The sequence below is a fragment of the Temnothorax nylanderi genome, unplaced genomic scaffold (assembly GCF_030848795.1).
Source record: "Temnothorax nylanderi isolate EJ_2023f unplaced genomic scaffold, tnyl_v1.0 TNYL_tig0017_pilon, whole genome shotgun sequence".
NCBI lineage: Eukaryota > Metazoa > Arthropoda > Insecta > Hymenoptera > Formicidae > Temnothorax > Temnothorax nylanderi.
The window spans coordinates 1,114,503-1,128,769 of record NW_027249079.1 but is presented as its reverse complement, the minus strand read 5'-3'; the positions used below and the strand labels follow the sequence as shown (position 1 = coordinate 1,128,769).

General features: G+C 36.6%; 3 protein-coding genes across 3 annotated transcripts; 2 read left to right on the top strand and 1 right to left on the bottom strand.

The window, feature by feature from the left end:
- Window positions 1-84: 84 nt before the first annotated feature.
- Window positions 85-4,846, bottom strand: LOC139768656 (nonsense-mediated mRNA decay factor SMG8). Its single transcript, XM_071699068.1, has 15 exons — window positions 4,687-4,846; window positions 4,392-4,536; window positions 4,044-4,318; window positions 3,682-3,912; window positions 3,384-3,577; window positions 3,206-3,309; window positions 2,860-3,053; window positions 2,553-2,792; window positions 2,132-2,335; window positions 1,944-2,053; window positions 1,717-1,875; window positions 1,432-1,642; window positions 1,022-1,324; window positions 743-922; window positions 85-331 (listed from the first exon to the last, which is right to left on the bottom strand). The coding sequence occupies exons 1-15, from the start codon at window positions 4,725-4,727 to the stop codon at window positions 220-222; spliced, it is 2,703 nt and encodes a 900-aa protein (XP_071555169.1). The 5' UTR covers window positions 4,728-4,846; the 3' UTR covers window positions 85-219.
- A 1,574-nt stretch (window positions 4,847-6,420) lies between these two features.
- LOC139768653 (odorant receptor 13a-like) lies at window positions 6,421-9,688 on the top strand. Its single transcript, XM_071699066.1, has 7 exons — window positions 6,421-6,505; window positions 6,716-7,284; window positions 7,515-7,860; window positions 8,298-8,397; window positions 8,541-8,651; window positions 8,731-8,880; window positions 8,966-9,688. The coding sequence occupies exons 2-7, from the start codon at window positions 6,813-6,815 to the stop codon at window positions 9,032-9,034; spliced, it is 1,248 nt and encodes a 415-aa protein (XP_071555167.1). The 5' UTR covers window positions 6,421-6,505; window positions 6,716-6,812; the 3' UTR covers window positions 9,035-9,688.
- Window positions 9,689-10,539: 851 nt separating this feature from the next.
- On the top strand, window positions 10,540-13,873 carry LOC139768650 (E3 SUMO-protein ligase ZBED1-like). Its single transcript, XM_071699061.1, has 4 exons — window positions 10,540-10,818; window positions 11,403-11,604; window positions 11,775-11,958; window positions 12,175-13,873. Exons 2-4 carry the CDS (start codon window positions 11,554-11,556, stop codon window positions 13,497-13,499), a joined length of 1,560 nt encoding a protein of 519 aa, XP_071555162.1. The 5' UTR covers window positions 10,540-10,818; window positions 11,403-11,553; the 3' UTR covers window positions 13,500-13,873.
- Window positions 13,874-14,267: the final 394 nt, after the last annotated feature.

Below are 14,267 nucleotides of genomic sequence, written 5' to 3'. Positions count from 1 at the left end.
CGCACGTGGCGCACTGAACATTTTGAAAGCGACCAATCGTCGGCCAAGTTAGGATTTGCAAGGGGTCGAGAGTCGAGCCGAGAATTCACAAATTTTCAAATTGCTTTATTTTCAACGCACAGTATTTCAAAACACACGATAGTTCACGCGCGTCCAAAACACTTGTCCACGGGTCATCTGAGTCACGGCGGAATATCTCAATATCGCGTCGTCTTTTTTTCACTTGACGACCTCGCAGATGCCATACATGCCGGCTAGCAAACGCCCGTGCGACGGAGGCACCTGTTCCTTGGGCGGTAAATACGGTCCTTTCTCGCCCATGTATACGTATCTTTAGAATTTGTTAAGAAAATTATGCAAAATTATCGAAGAGGGAAAGAGAGTCGAATAAGGATTTTTCTGTTATATTATATCATATTACTATATGTTCATTGTAGTATAATTGTATTATTCTATTGTAATATAATTATAATATAATATCTATATATGTATTATTATATTATAATTATATATATATCAATTATAAAGAAAGCCCTTGATGAATGCAGTGTGACTCAGCTTACTTGCGTTATCAGCATTTTATAATATAATCATATTATTATATTATAATTATACAATTATATATATTAATTATAAAGAAAGTCCTTAATGAATGCAGGGTGACTTATTGTTAGCTTACTTGCATGTTGTCAGCACTCAAAATATACAAATATGTACAAAGTTTCGTTATAAAAAAGGATACGGTAATCTTAAGACCCAGTATGTGCTCTGGGAAAGCTTGATCGGCTCCTCGCATCCGGTGACGAATATAGGGCAGGGCGGGGGCCCAGGTTGGACCCGAGGGTTCAACGTGACGTGCACCGGCGCTTTAGGCGTCACCACGTGGATTCTCATCAGCTGGGCGATCAAGGGCTTGGTATGCCTGAAAGAAAGAGACGGCGAAAGGGAAATGTATTTGTTCGTCGAGCAGATTTACGTCACGTGGACTTTATCAAATCGAGCACGATCATATTCCACGAACCTGCACGGGCAAGGAAAGTAGAGCGGCATGTCGGCCGTGCTGGACGTCACCTTGTTCCCGCTGTCCTTCACTATGCCGCTTCCGGTCGCCTTCAGCACCTTGTCGGGCGCGGACGCCATAAATCGATGCCCGCGCGGACACTCGTACTCCACCCCGACGAATATCTTCACCACGAACTCCTTGCCCTTCGACTTACGGGCACGTATGACGTTTATGTTCTGGAAGTTCTTGCCTCGGGGACAGTAACCCCCGTGATCGCCCACCAATGGCCACAGCGGATTCCGTTCCTTCTGATGCTCCAATCTGTGACCGGTGTATTTGTTCCCTCTTAGAAAATCCTTTCCGCGGAGAACGTTGAAGGCGCTACTCCGCATACGTGCAGAAGTTACGACATTTTATTTTCTCCTCACCTGACAGTCACGTCCCACGGTAGCAGATACGCGGAGGTAGGGAACATCCCGATCTGATGCTGCAGTCCCAAATTGTGAGAATAAAGGCTGCTCGGTCCAAGGCATACTAGAGACCAACTGGAGAATTGCGGTAGCAAGCCGGCCGGTGATTCGGTGTGCAACATTCCAGGCAGATATTCCGTCGTCGATGGTTGTCTTACCAGAGATTTGTCTGTAAAACACGTATACATCCGTATAGATTTCCGATTCAATATCTAGGTTCAAACTTCTGTAGCGACGAAATACCTTTCGAGTTTTCCGCATCGCTGTTAGTGATTTCTATAACAACTTTGTGTGAGTCGCTCGGCGTCAAACTTGTCTTACTGCTCAATCTCGGAATATCGCCTTCTATCGGATCGCTCGCTGTCGGCGATTGACCGCCGCTACCGTATTCTGTAATTTCATCTGCAATATTTTCATTAAATTAAACGTTTTATTAAAAGGACGCTTCTTTTATCAACGCTATTACTTGCCATTCAGGGTATCGGCTCCTAAACTGCAAGCTTGCGTCTCTTGTGGCGTAGAGGATTCGTTGCGACTGAAGGAATCGTGGCGTTTCGTCGCTGAAAATAACTGCGCCGCTCTGAGAGACAAAGAAAAACAAAGGAGCACATTAGTACTGTCCGTAGAAGAAATCTTCAGCAGCATTTTTACGCTTTACCTGTAGTTATGTGTGCTGGGTTGAAACACGGGAAACTGTACGCTTTCCAATTGCGCGCAACCGCATTGTTTCGCTAACATCTGGAAATATTCGTAATTCGCCTGTTTCAGACTGAAGGGATCTTCCCTCGAGCCTTGGATCCTACCGCAATTACAAGCACACACACATCTAACGCCGCTGCAATGCTCTCTGACAGGCAGCTCGCTACAAATGAAAATTAAGACAATTGATATTGTAAATAATATTTATGTAAGAATATATGAATAGTGCATTATATGGAGGGGCAAAAGCCATAGTGGTGTAAATCAAATTTTTTAAAATATTAACTCGTTTGTATAGATGCAATCTATATAATATATATTTTAAAAAATTTAACTTACACCACTATGGCTTTTACTCCTCCATATATAAGAAAACATACCTGTCGTCCTCTCTGGGTTCAGTTTGTTCCCCACCTCCCGCACCTTCGCTACCTCCTCTATGAACGGGATTCGTGCAAGGATGCCCGGTGAGCGACAACACCTCGCACATTTGCCTGCCGGCTCGCCAATGCTTGTCACACTCGGCCTGCAATTTCTCACTGAACTCCTCGAACAACGGACCACGGGCGTGTATTTCGAAGACTGTCATCGCGTGCGCCAGTTTCGACTCGTGATACGCTCTAAAAACCATCATTTTGCTTGGAACGTGATGTGGACGTGAATCTCGACCATCTCAAACAGCTTTACCTCGTATAATGCTGCGGCAAGTTCTCTTGATACGCTTGTAAAGCTCTTGGAAGTACCTTGCTACATCGGCTCTTACTGAACTTCACGTCGGTATCTAACAAATTATGAAGCGTCGACAGCTCTTTGTCCGTTCCATGAATAAAATAGTCGAAAACTTTGTTCGCTACTTGGCAGAATATGTTTAAAGTAGGTACCTGGAAAGTGTCACTCACTTTTAGGCGTGAGAGGTTACTTTAATACTAATATTAATTAATATGTATAATATTAATTAATTGATTACTAAACTTATTCAGCGTGATCTAGCATTAAATGAACGATATATTTCACAATTCAAAATTTTAATCACCTCAAAATGGGCTGGTATGGAATGTCGACTGACGTTATCATCAAATCCTCTTGCAAAAGCCAAATTTATATGTTGTTGTAAAAACGATCTAAACGAGTGAGTCTCTGTAAATGTACACAAGAATTATATTTCACATATTACATCGCTCTTGTTTTATCATCATCCATTTTAGTCTTACCAGTTTCGGTGTCATCCACCGCGATATTGGGTGGATCCAGACTAGTGAGACTTCTCGGTGTACTACCGGAACTGGTTTTACAGCTCTGTATTAACTTTCTCGCCATGTAACCCAACATGTCCCTTGAGTCTGTATTTCCGGTATGCACATACACGAATTCCTGATTAGCTGGTATCGCAAACAAGGAATTCGAGCTACGAAAAAAGAAAAGTGGTTTCAATGTTTTGTTAGATTTGCCATAAAGAGAAATCATGTTAATTTTACACTCAATATTTGTAACAATCCTATTTTATCATACCTGATATTTGTAACAATCCTATGTTTTCTTAACACATGGTAAATTTGATCCTCAAGGGAATGCTCTAGCTTTTTGATATTAGCCTCACTGTTCGGATCCTGGAATACCGCAGGACAGGTTTCAAAGTAAAATAACACCCGCGGTGAACAGGGCCTGACATTCGAAATCCAATCCTTGGGTAGACTATGAATGGAACTTAACACGTCGGAAAGCTGCGGGGAAAGCTTTTGCCTATTATAAAAGCATTACAATCATTATTTCATTGAAAAAAGAAAAATCTGATGTAAATTTTATTTGTTTATATATTTGTTCTCAATATAAAGACACTTAACTTAACCGAAAATAATAAATCTAATACTAACCTGACTATGTCCATAGCACGGAATAAATGCATATAACTGTAGTCGAAGATGTGCGTCGGATGAGTGAGCACCATCACATGAGAAATATGAAACAGCACTAGGAGCGCTCTTGCATATTTGTCTCTCATGTGTGCCCAAACACTAAGAAAGTCCTTGCAGTCCTGCTTCTCTGTGAACTTATCGTATTCGGCTACAATTGCATAAGCGTCAAGGAAGCCTCTTAAGTGCAGGTAAACTGTCTTCTCTTTAGGATTGTAATATCCTTCAATTTCACACTGTTAAAAAAAACATGTAGAATTAGAATATTATTTTTTAGGAAGTCAGAAAGATCTAAGGAAGATATCTCACCCAGGACTGTTGATCCATCTCTGGTTCATCCAGGAGGTTCAGCTGGAGTATAGAACTCAGCATATCCGTCTTGCATCCCTTTGCTCGATACTGAGACTTACCAAACACCGAGACAATCACCACCTTCTTGTCGGTTTCCGAAAAACTAAAGAGAACAGCACAGGTCAACACAGGCTATCTCTTTCAGGCAAAAGATATCTTTCATGAAGATAATGTTATTTGTTATTATGCAAGACCTCGATCTTGGATATTGATTTTAAAATATGTCGCTCGCTCTTTACACATAATTCTTTACCTGTCCACGTCACAAGGAAGTTTGAATTTATGCGGACGCATTGTGTGAGCTTGTTTACATTCAACACGAACACGGAGTCACGGAGTCACGGAGTCGCAAACAGGTTAGGTTCCACTTTCGGGATATACTAGACAGCGTTCTGTTGACTGTTCTGTGAGATCAGTCAGATGATACACAAACTTCCTCTAGGAAAAAAATGTTAGAAAGGGAGAACCTTCCCCCACCTACAATGCTACCTGCTTCAGAAAAATTATATCTTTTATATATAAATATGTAATATATTTATGTATATTTTATATACCTATATTTATCTATAATTTTTGTAACTATATTAATATATATTTTTCTATTTTTCTATCTAAATTACTATCGCTAATAATTAATGTTGATTATTTAGAAGTATTAACTAAATTTGTATTTGAAAATCTTTACTGAAATAATGATTAATCGTAGAAGTAGATTATCCAGTCGCATCCCCGCAATTAATGGTGATATTCTTGTCAACAGATTATCCGCACGGTAATATTCGAACATTTCATGGAAGTTATTATTAATCGTAAATTAGCACAAACAACGATTAAATAAATGACAGGTAAATATGACGGGCAATTCATTGAACAATTAAGAAAAATTAGCAAATTTATTAGAAGATGCCCTATATTACATACACAGGTCGACCATGCACTACATTTTCATATATTGCTATGTTAGCGAGTGCATTATCGAAAAAGTAACTCACAAATAAGAATACTATATTTTTTTATTTAATAATAAAACGTGATTTTATATGCGGCGGCCGACAAAGAGCGAAAACATTGGAACGATAGCGCATAATCTGAAGTGGCAACGTTTCTCACGGGATTCTAAATCTACCTATTACTTATAGGCTGCATTCCGATATTCACTGTCAGTACTGCAAATCTATATTTTATGTCACGTATACTATAGATTTTCAGTACTGAAAGTTGCTGACGGTAAATATTGGAATGCAGCCATAGTATAGCACGCGCAAGGATACCTCGCAAATATACCGCAGGAAGGTTCCTTACCTTAATTGTCTTTCCCTTGCTACACTACGATAAGTATTCGTCATTTCGTGACATCTTCCGAATGTTTCAGATGATCCGGATACTATAATCCGTGTTTTTCGGTATGTTTTCAGATCTTGATGACGACGATCTTATACATAGCTGTGCTCGCATTCAATGAAACGAACTTTCATTGATAAATGACACGTTTGGTATTTTTGCAATGTGTAAGTTTCATATATTGTTATACATGAAGATACTTTTGAAATAAACTATAAACTCGTTGCAAAAAGGAAACGATAAGTGATTATATACATTATATTTATATATATTTTTATATACATATGATGTATATCTATTATTGTAACTATACATATATATTTTCATTTTTCTATCTAAATTACTATCGCTAATAATTAATGTTGATTTAGAAATAATAATTGAATTTGTATTTGCAATTAGTATTTGAAATGATGATTAATCGTAGAAGTTGATTATCCAGTCACATCCCCACAATTAATGGTAATATTCTTGTCAACAGATTATCCGCACGGTAATAATATTCGCACATTTCATGGAGTTATTATTAATCGTAAATTAGCGCAAACCATTTTTAAATAAATGACAGGTAAATGTGACGGGCAATTCATTGAACAATTAAGAAAAATTAGGTAATTTATTAGAAAATGCCCTATTACAGGTTGATTATTTTAGAGGTCGACGAACAATATGAATTCTCAAATAGGAAAACGAACGAATAAAACTGATAACACATCAGTCCGAAATTGCCAGTACGTTAGCAGGAATGTTAAAGCTATAAAGATCATCCAACGTTGGTTAAAATTATTTTTAAAAATCGTTAGCGTCGTTTTTTATAAATATATTTCACTTAACTGAAAATTCCATTCAACCAAATCGTATCATTTTACGCCAGCGGCGTCTATTTATTAACTATCAATCATCTCAATTGTTAATAATACTATTCGCAATTGTTATTAAAGGCACTCGAGATCACCAGTACTATTTAATTGGCAACGATTGAAGCAACCAGTACCATTCGAGATCACTGCTCGAAGTCGATTGTAACGGTAGAGATCGATGATGATCCGGCCCATTCGTCCGAAACCGTCAGAATCGGAAGACGAGGAAGAGATCGGAAGCTTCGATCGTGCCATCGCGATAATTCGTTATGGGATGCGGCTACTGGGCTACTGGCCACAGGATACGTGGTTTCTCTGCAATTTACAGTGCGGCTCGATCTTCATACTGATCGTCTTCATCACGTTCCCTGCGATTGTACAAACATATACCGTGCTTTACACGGTGACGGATTGGAACTCGGTGATGCACGAGATCCTCGGTACAGTTCCAATAATTCCGCTCTTGGCGAGATTCGTCTTCATGAAAGTGATGGCCAGGAACTTCCGGTTCATTCTCTACACGATGACCGCCGACTGGGCGAACTATCGCTACCTGGCGAAGCGGAGCCGACAAATCATGATCTATTACGCTAAAAGAGGCAGGCGGTTCAGCATACTTAGCACTGTGCTTATGATGCTGGCGACAATGGGTAAGAAATTGGACAATCAAGTAACACCTACTATAAACGTAAAAACCATCTAAACTATAAAATTCAGTTTAGACTTTATTTATTTGTATTTTATGTATTCTGATTTGTCAAACGTTTCTCGTATTATCCAGCTACAAGTTTGCGAAGTAAATGCAATCTTCGCTAAACCGTTTACCAATCCATTTCTTTATTAGGTGATAGACTTAATTAAACGTGAACGTGCTTTTTAGGATTTATGTTAACACCGGTCGTGAATATGTGGCGCAATAACGGTGTCTGGAACGCAACGATTAGAACCCTGCCTCAGGAAGGGCTCTATCCCTTCCGCGACAAAGAGTCGCCCGTGTACGAGATACTCTACGTCGTGCAGTCGTTTACAGCGTTCTTCAGCGCCACAGCATTGGCCACCGTGGACTGCTTCCTGTACATCATCGTGTTCCACGCGTGTGGACAGTTCGACGTACTCGCCGCAACCCTTAAGCAATATGACGGCTCCATCAGGCACCGTTACACGAAGAACGCGCGTAACTGCGCTTGCCTCTCGTGCATCATCAAGCTACACGTGCATATTCTAAGGTAAATCGAAATAGATTAGAGATTATCACGGGATTACAAGACTTCAAACTGACAATTTTTCGGGAGATTTTTTCTCCGGGCGAATACCACACGCATTGTGAAATATGATTGCAGAATTAAAGATTAAATCTGTAGTTCTCATTTTAATTCCGTTCGATTTTAATTTTATTCAAATAAAAAGAAATTTTCAAAAATGTTACAATGTTTCCGAGAATATGACTTGAAATTTTTGATCGTGTATGTATGTAGTCCTAATATAATTAAAGAAAGTGTCTTCTCCTACATTAATTTTATTCAAAAGATCTCGCACGATTCTTATGAGAAACACGTCTTCGGTCAATTTGCTTGAATTTGTGATATGTTGTGACCAAAGACGTTTTTCTCATAAGAATCATGCGGAATTCTTTGACAACGACAGTATTAATTATTAATTTCAGCTATGTGGGCATCATAGAAAAGTCCTTTCGTGACTTTCTTCTCTTACAGTTATTGTCATATTGGATGATGCTAATTTTGTATGGACGCGAACTTATCTTGGTAATGGACATTTATACCGGTTCTTTTTCTAATTAAACAAGTATAATATTCAAAATACTATAGGTATTATTACGAATGTATATAATATGTATTATTGAATGATATGAAAAGATTGAACATCAATAAAACATTTTTTGTTTCAGCACGTTCAACACGGTAATGTTAACGATATTATTACGACCATCTTATACATGTTAGCGATGATGTACTACATTTTTATATATTGCTATCTTAGCGAGTGCATTATCGAAAAGGTAACTCACAAAGAAATATAAGAATTATATATTTTTTTATTTAATAATAAAACGTGATTTTATGCGGCGGCCAACAAAGAGCGAAAACATTGGAACGATAGCGCATAATCTGGAGTGGCAACGTTTCCCACGGGATTCCAATCTGCCTATTATAGTAGCACGCGCAAGGATACCTTGCAAACTTACCGCAGGAAGGTTCTTTACCTTGTCTTTTCCTTTCTACACTACGGTAAGTACTCGTCATCTCGTGACATCTTCCGAATAAATTCTTCAAATCACCCGGATACTAATCCATGTTTTTCGGTTGTTTTCAGATCCTGACGACGACGATCTCATACATATCCGTGCTCGCGGCATTAAATGAAACGAACTTTCATAAATAGAGATAATACGAAGTATATTTCAGTTAGTTTTATGTTCGCGACAGTAGCAATATACGACAGTCGTAGTCCTCGACCTGACAAATCAGGATACGCCAAAGCTTGTGCGTTAACTTACGTCCACGACTATATATAGCGGGGAACACAGACTTTTGCATAACGTATTAATACCATGGTGTTAGAAGACAGGTGTAACAGTGTCAAAACGTTGTTGATGCAATTAGGAAATACAGAGAAACGGAACCAAGAACTCCTAAACAAAAATAAAAATCTTTTAGAAGAAAAAGAATTCTTAGAAAAAAAAAATTAAGGTTTAAGTATACAAGTTACACAGTTGCAAATAGAAGTTGAAAAAATGGCGAAGGATAGGCATAAATAGGCGGAAACAATAGCCATTGATGCTCTGCGTAAGGTATTTACACCTGGCCAGATTAAAATGTTAATGTCATCGACAAGGAGTCATGTCAAATGGTCAGCTGAAGATATTACATCAGCCATTTCGTTAAGATCATTAAGTCCAAAAGCTTACAGGTTTTTAAGAAATGTAAAAAAATTTTACATTAAAATTGGATTGATCGGTTCAGTGTTTGGCCTGGAATAAGGAAAATGTAAAAAATGTAAAATAAAAACATGTTCTGGAAGAATTGCATTCCTTTATTTATAATTGTTTTAATATAATATCACTCCTACACTTTCTTTTATATTACAATCAATTACACGTCTCTACAACTTATAGAACGGTGCTCATAGTTCAATCTTAGATTTCAGATTACAGAAAAGCTTATCTTAAAATGATGCAAAGGCTATTTTATTATACATATAGCATTCTATAATAAACTTAAGACGATTTTAAATATAACATTGTGTCAGGAATATTATTCTTACAGTTTGCAATACGAGTAATCATTTCTGTATACTTCCTTATTAATAATGTTTTCTAATTTCTTATTTGCAATATTTAATCTTTCTTTACCTTTTAATGTAGAGATTGTTTTTTTATTATTAGTATATTATGTATTATATTTTTTTATTAATTTGTGAGGTTTCGTATTATATTTACAAATTTTTTATTTTTGTTTGCATTTTTGTCACAAACTGTGACTAATGCTGCATTTAAATGTGGCGCCTAGGGATGGGCGATACAGTATCGATATTTTAGTATATCGATATAAAATTCGCTTATATCGATATTCGATACACATTTGTTTCGGAAACGCGGAAACGTGCAAAACGTGGAAACTCTTGCCGCGCGGCAAAAAGCGACGCGGTAACCAATCAATATGCCGCTCAATCGTAGGAACCAAGAACCAGAAGGTTTATTGGCTACCGTGTCGCTTCTCTTGCCGCGCGACATGCGTTTCCGCGTTCTATGTGCAGGAGGCAGGAGCCAGGAGCCATTATGGCTTCTGCACACAGGACGCGAAAACGCTTGCCGCGCGGCAAGAAGCGACGCGGTAGCCAATAAACTATTGGTTCTTACGGAGAACGGGAGAAGCAACACGTTGATTGGCTACCGCGTCGCTTCTTGCCGCGCGGCAAGCGTTTCCGCGTCCTGTGGGCAAAAGCCAATTATCGTGCGTCGCGTGTCGCGTATTGTTGCTGCCTGTTTAGGCCTGTTGCATCGTATGTATATAACTATATACACATCGTGTTGGCTGTTGCCGCTGTTGGAGTCATAAGGCCCATAAAACAACGTATAAGTGAACCGCTAAGTGAACCACAGCCTAATTACAACAATTACCGGTGCGAACGCGGAGAATTAGAAGACAAGACACCACTGAATTACCGTAAGTTCATTTTTATCTTAAATTTGTCTACGCTAAAGTGCAGAAAAACGCCGTATAGAGAGAGTCCTGATAAAATCACGTGGAAACTGTTTTCTTTTAACGATATCAAAAGATCTGCTCACTTCCATGTAGGTTAAGGAAGGTTGTATTTTTTATTCATGCTGAAACTGAAATTTACGCATCCTAAAATATATCTGCTCTCCCTATAAAAAGAAGCAAATTTCAGAGACTCTCCTATCAATACCGGCCCAATGGCCCTAAATTTCTTATGTGTTTCTCATAGTTATTATTAAAAAGAAAGACTCATAAATTATTTGCATGTGTTTAATGTATTTGTTTTGCTTTTTCAGTATTGCTCGGTTTGGTAAAAAGATCAGAAGTTTTGATTTTCATTCCTTCATCAGAACACATCCTTCACATTTGTTGTGTATATTATCCCTAAAAAGAGTATGCATTCATTTCCATTGTTCCTTTATTAAAATAATTTTATCCAATTCAACTTATCCTTAGACTTTTTAGATTTAAAATTGTATTGTAATACTTATTTTATTTTATTTTATTAATTACTATATTTTGTGTTTTAGTGCCACCAAAGAGTACTCTCTGGAAGCATTTTATAAAAGGCTCAGAAGGCGCAACATATGCAGGGTGTGCCCACAATTCATAAAAACCTGTGGGAACACGACCAATTTACGATATCATTTACAACGAAAGCATCCAAACATTTATGATAAGATGGTAAACACTTCTGAGTCTTCTGACGAGCCCCAAAAACGGAAAGAAATAGTAATATTTCTAAATTTTTATAAAATATAAAATATGTTAAGATAATTTATATAGAGAGATTAGAAATGGGAAATAAAATGGGAAATTAAATTTTAAAAAAAGTACTCTTGAATATTTGAAAATTTTAGCATGATAATTTTATCATAATACGAAAATTGTTTGATTAATAGCTAAGTGAAGATATTGCACATGAAGAAGAAGAAGAAGACGATGATGAACAACTAACACTATCTCCGTCGACAAGTTCGAAATCATCTGTACGTGTGAATTCATCAAAATTATGCAACCTTAAACAACGAAAAATCAAACAACCGAGACTGGAAGACGCATTTTTGAAACAAAAGTCATTCCTAGGTATGTAAGCTTTACCATTTTATACCAAGTATATCTTATATAAAAAGAAGATATCACTTGAATTATATTGTGTTTTGCATTTTAAATTGGTTGTTTTGATATTAATTCTGCTAAAGTCTTTTAACGTAAATGTAGTTGTGATAGTTTGATTAGTATCTTTTTAATTACTACTTTCATATCTTTATATTAAAAAATAACTGTTTAATTGCTTTTCAGATGGAGGATCTAAAGCTTCGGACATCACAAACAAACTTGTATTTATGATCGCAAAGGACAATATGTCTTTGTCTACAGTGGAGAAACAAGGGTTCCAGATCTTTATGAAATGTGTGAGTCCGTTATACATCGTTCCAAGTAGAAAAGTAATAACTTCGCTAATTGAAGAAAAATATGTTTGTTTATCAAATTTAATAAAAGAGGAATTGTCAAATGTAGATGACGTAGCGCTTACGACAGATATTTGGACAGACTCACATACAAAGAGTTACCTCGGAGTAACTGCACACTATCACATAAATTGTAATCAAAAAACTGTTATGATAGGCGTCACCGAATTAAATGATAGGCACACATCCGATAATTTAAAAGAGTGGCTGCTCGAAATAGTTGAAAAATGGAGCATTTCATTACAAAGTATAGTTGTTGTCGTTTCTGATAATGCGTCTAACATCAAAAAAGCTATAATTGATGGTTTTGGAGAAAAAAAATCTTTAGGTTGTTACGCGCATACATTAAATTTGGTCCTCGCTAAAATCATAGAAGAAGATAAAATTGTCAGTGCATTGTGCAAAAAAGTTAAATCTATTGTAACTTTCTTTAAAAAGAGTGTTCTTCTTTCGGATTTGTTGCGAGAACATTCCCACTTAACATTAATTCAAAGTGTTGAAACGCGGTGGAATTCCACTTTTGACATGCTTGAACGATTTATCCAATTATCAGATAAAATTGGACTTATTCTTTTGCAACATCCTACAGCTCCATCAATGTTATCTGCATTGGAATTGCAAACTATAAAAGAGTTCATGGAATTGTTGAAACCATTTAAAACAGCAACAACTATATTTTCTGGTGAAATGTACGTTACTGGTAGTCAAGTTATACCAATAATACATACATTAGCAAATCAGCTAGAATCATGCAAACCTACCAGTGAAGTAGGGTGTCACATGAAAAAAGTTTTGACACAAGAATTGCAGGCACGATTTAAAAATATCGAAGAAAAATCTCTTATTGCGATTGCTACTATTCTGGATCCTAGATTTAAAAAAATTCATTTTTTAGATAGAATTGCATGTTGTCATGCAATAAACAAAATAACAAATATTTTAAACATTGCGAATAAAGAAAATGTACATAAACAGCAGGAAAATAATTTTGAGTATCAATCTGCAAATAAAAACGATGTTTTTTGGGCTTATCATGAAACATTAATACAAAAATCTAAACAATATATTTCTTCTAATACTACGAACAATGAAATGCCCGAAGAGTTTAGATATTATCTTAATCAGGTACCCATTAATATCAATGAATGCCGTTAAAATACTGGCAAGGTCATCCACATTCTCCATTAGCGAAACTAGCCAAGCGTTATTTAACAATTATAGCAACGTCTGTTCCGTCCGAACGTTTGTTTTCTCGAGCAGGAAATATTATAAATGATTTAAGAAATCGGCTAACTGGGCAACATTTGCAACAATTATTGTTTTTAAATTCGCTGTCGATCGAGGATTGGCATTTGTGAAACATTATAATATTTGCGAAACATGCTTATATTTGTGAAATATCCTTATGTTACTTCAATAATATGTCTTTTAATAATAGGTTATTTTAATAATATTATAATATGCATACGTGAAATATCCTTTATATATAAAATATCCTTATAATATATATATTTATTACAATCAAGAAAGTTGTATTTTTTATTTTACCTCTTTTCCTTTTAAAACTTATATGTTTATTAATCCAGTCTTTTTGGGTATAATTAGTATAATTAGTTGGGTATATATAGTTCCTACACTAGCTTATCTACTTAAGAAAAACTCGATTAATGGGTATTACTGTATTATATACTTTTACTTCGAAACCTGAGCTTTATAAAACTCGATTTTTTGTATCGATATTGGTAATATCGATACTTTTTTGATTGATATTTAGGTGTATCAATACTACGGCTGACGATACGTATCGATACGATATATCGATACTGCCGGGCTATATCTATATCGCCCATCCCTAGACTGGCGCCACATTTTGGATAAACATTTGATTTGCTGTCGTATTCTCCGGCCGCCATTATGCGCAAT

Coding starts and splice junctions, on each gene's coding strand:
- LOC139768656 (XM_071699068.1), bottom strand. CDS start 4,727: ATGCGTCCGCATAAATTCAAACTTCCTTGTGACGTGGACAG. Junction 2,793..2,859: donor TTGCCGCAGCATTATACGAG/GTAAAGCTGTTT, acceptor GATGGTTTTTAG/AGCGTATCACGAGTCGAAAC. Junction 2,054..2,131: donor CCCAGCACACATAACTACAG/GTAAAGCGTAAA, acceptor TTTGTCTCTCAG/AGCGGCGCAGTTATTTTCAG.
- LOC139768653 (XM_071699066.1), top strand. CDS start 6,813: ATGATGATCCGGCCCATTCGTCCGAAACCGTCAGAATCGGAAGACGAG. Junction 7,285..7,514: donor TATGATGCTGGCGACAATGG/GTAAGAAATTGG, acceptor CGTGCTTTTTAG/GATTTATGTTAACACCGGTC. Junction 8,881..8,965: donor CTTTTCCTTTCTACACTACG/GTAAGTACTCGT, acceptor GGTTGTTTTCAG/ATCCTGACGACGACGATCTC.
- LOC139768650 (XM_071699061.1), top strand. CDS start 11,554: ATGGTAAACACTTCTGAGTCTTCTGACGAGCCCCAAAAACGGAAAGAA. Junction 11,605..11,774: donor CCCAAAAACGGAAAGAAATA/GTAATATTTCTA, acceptor TTTGATTAATAG/CTAAGTGAAGATATTGCACA. Junction 11,959..12,174: donor GAAACAAAAGTCATTCCTAG/GTATGTAAGCTT, acceptor ATTGCTTTTCAG/ATGGAGGATCTAAAGCTTCG.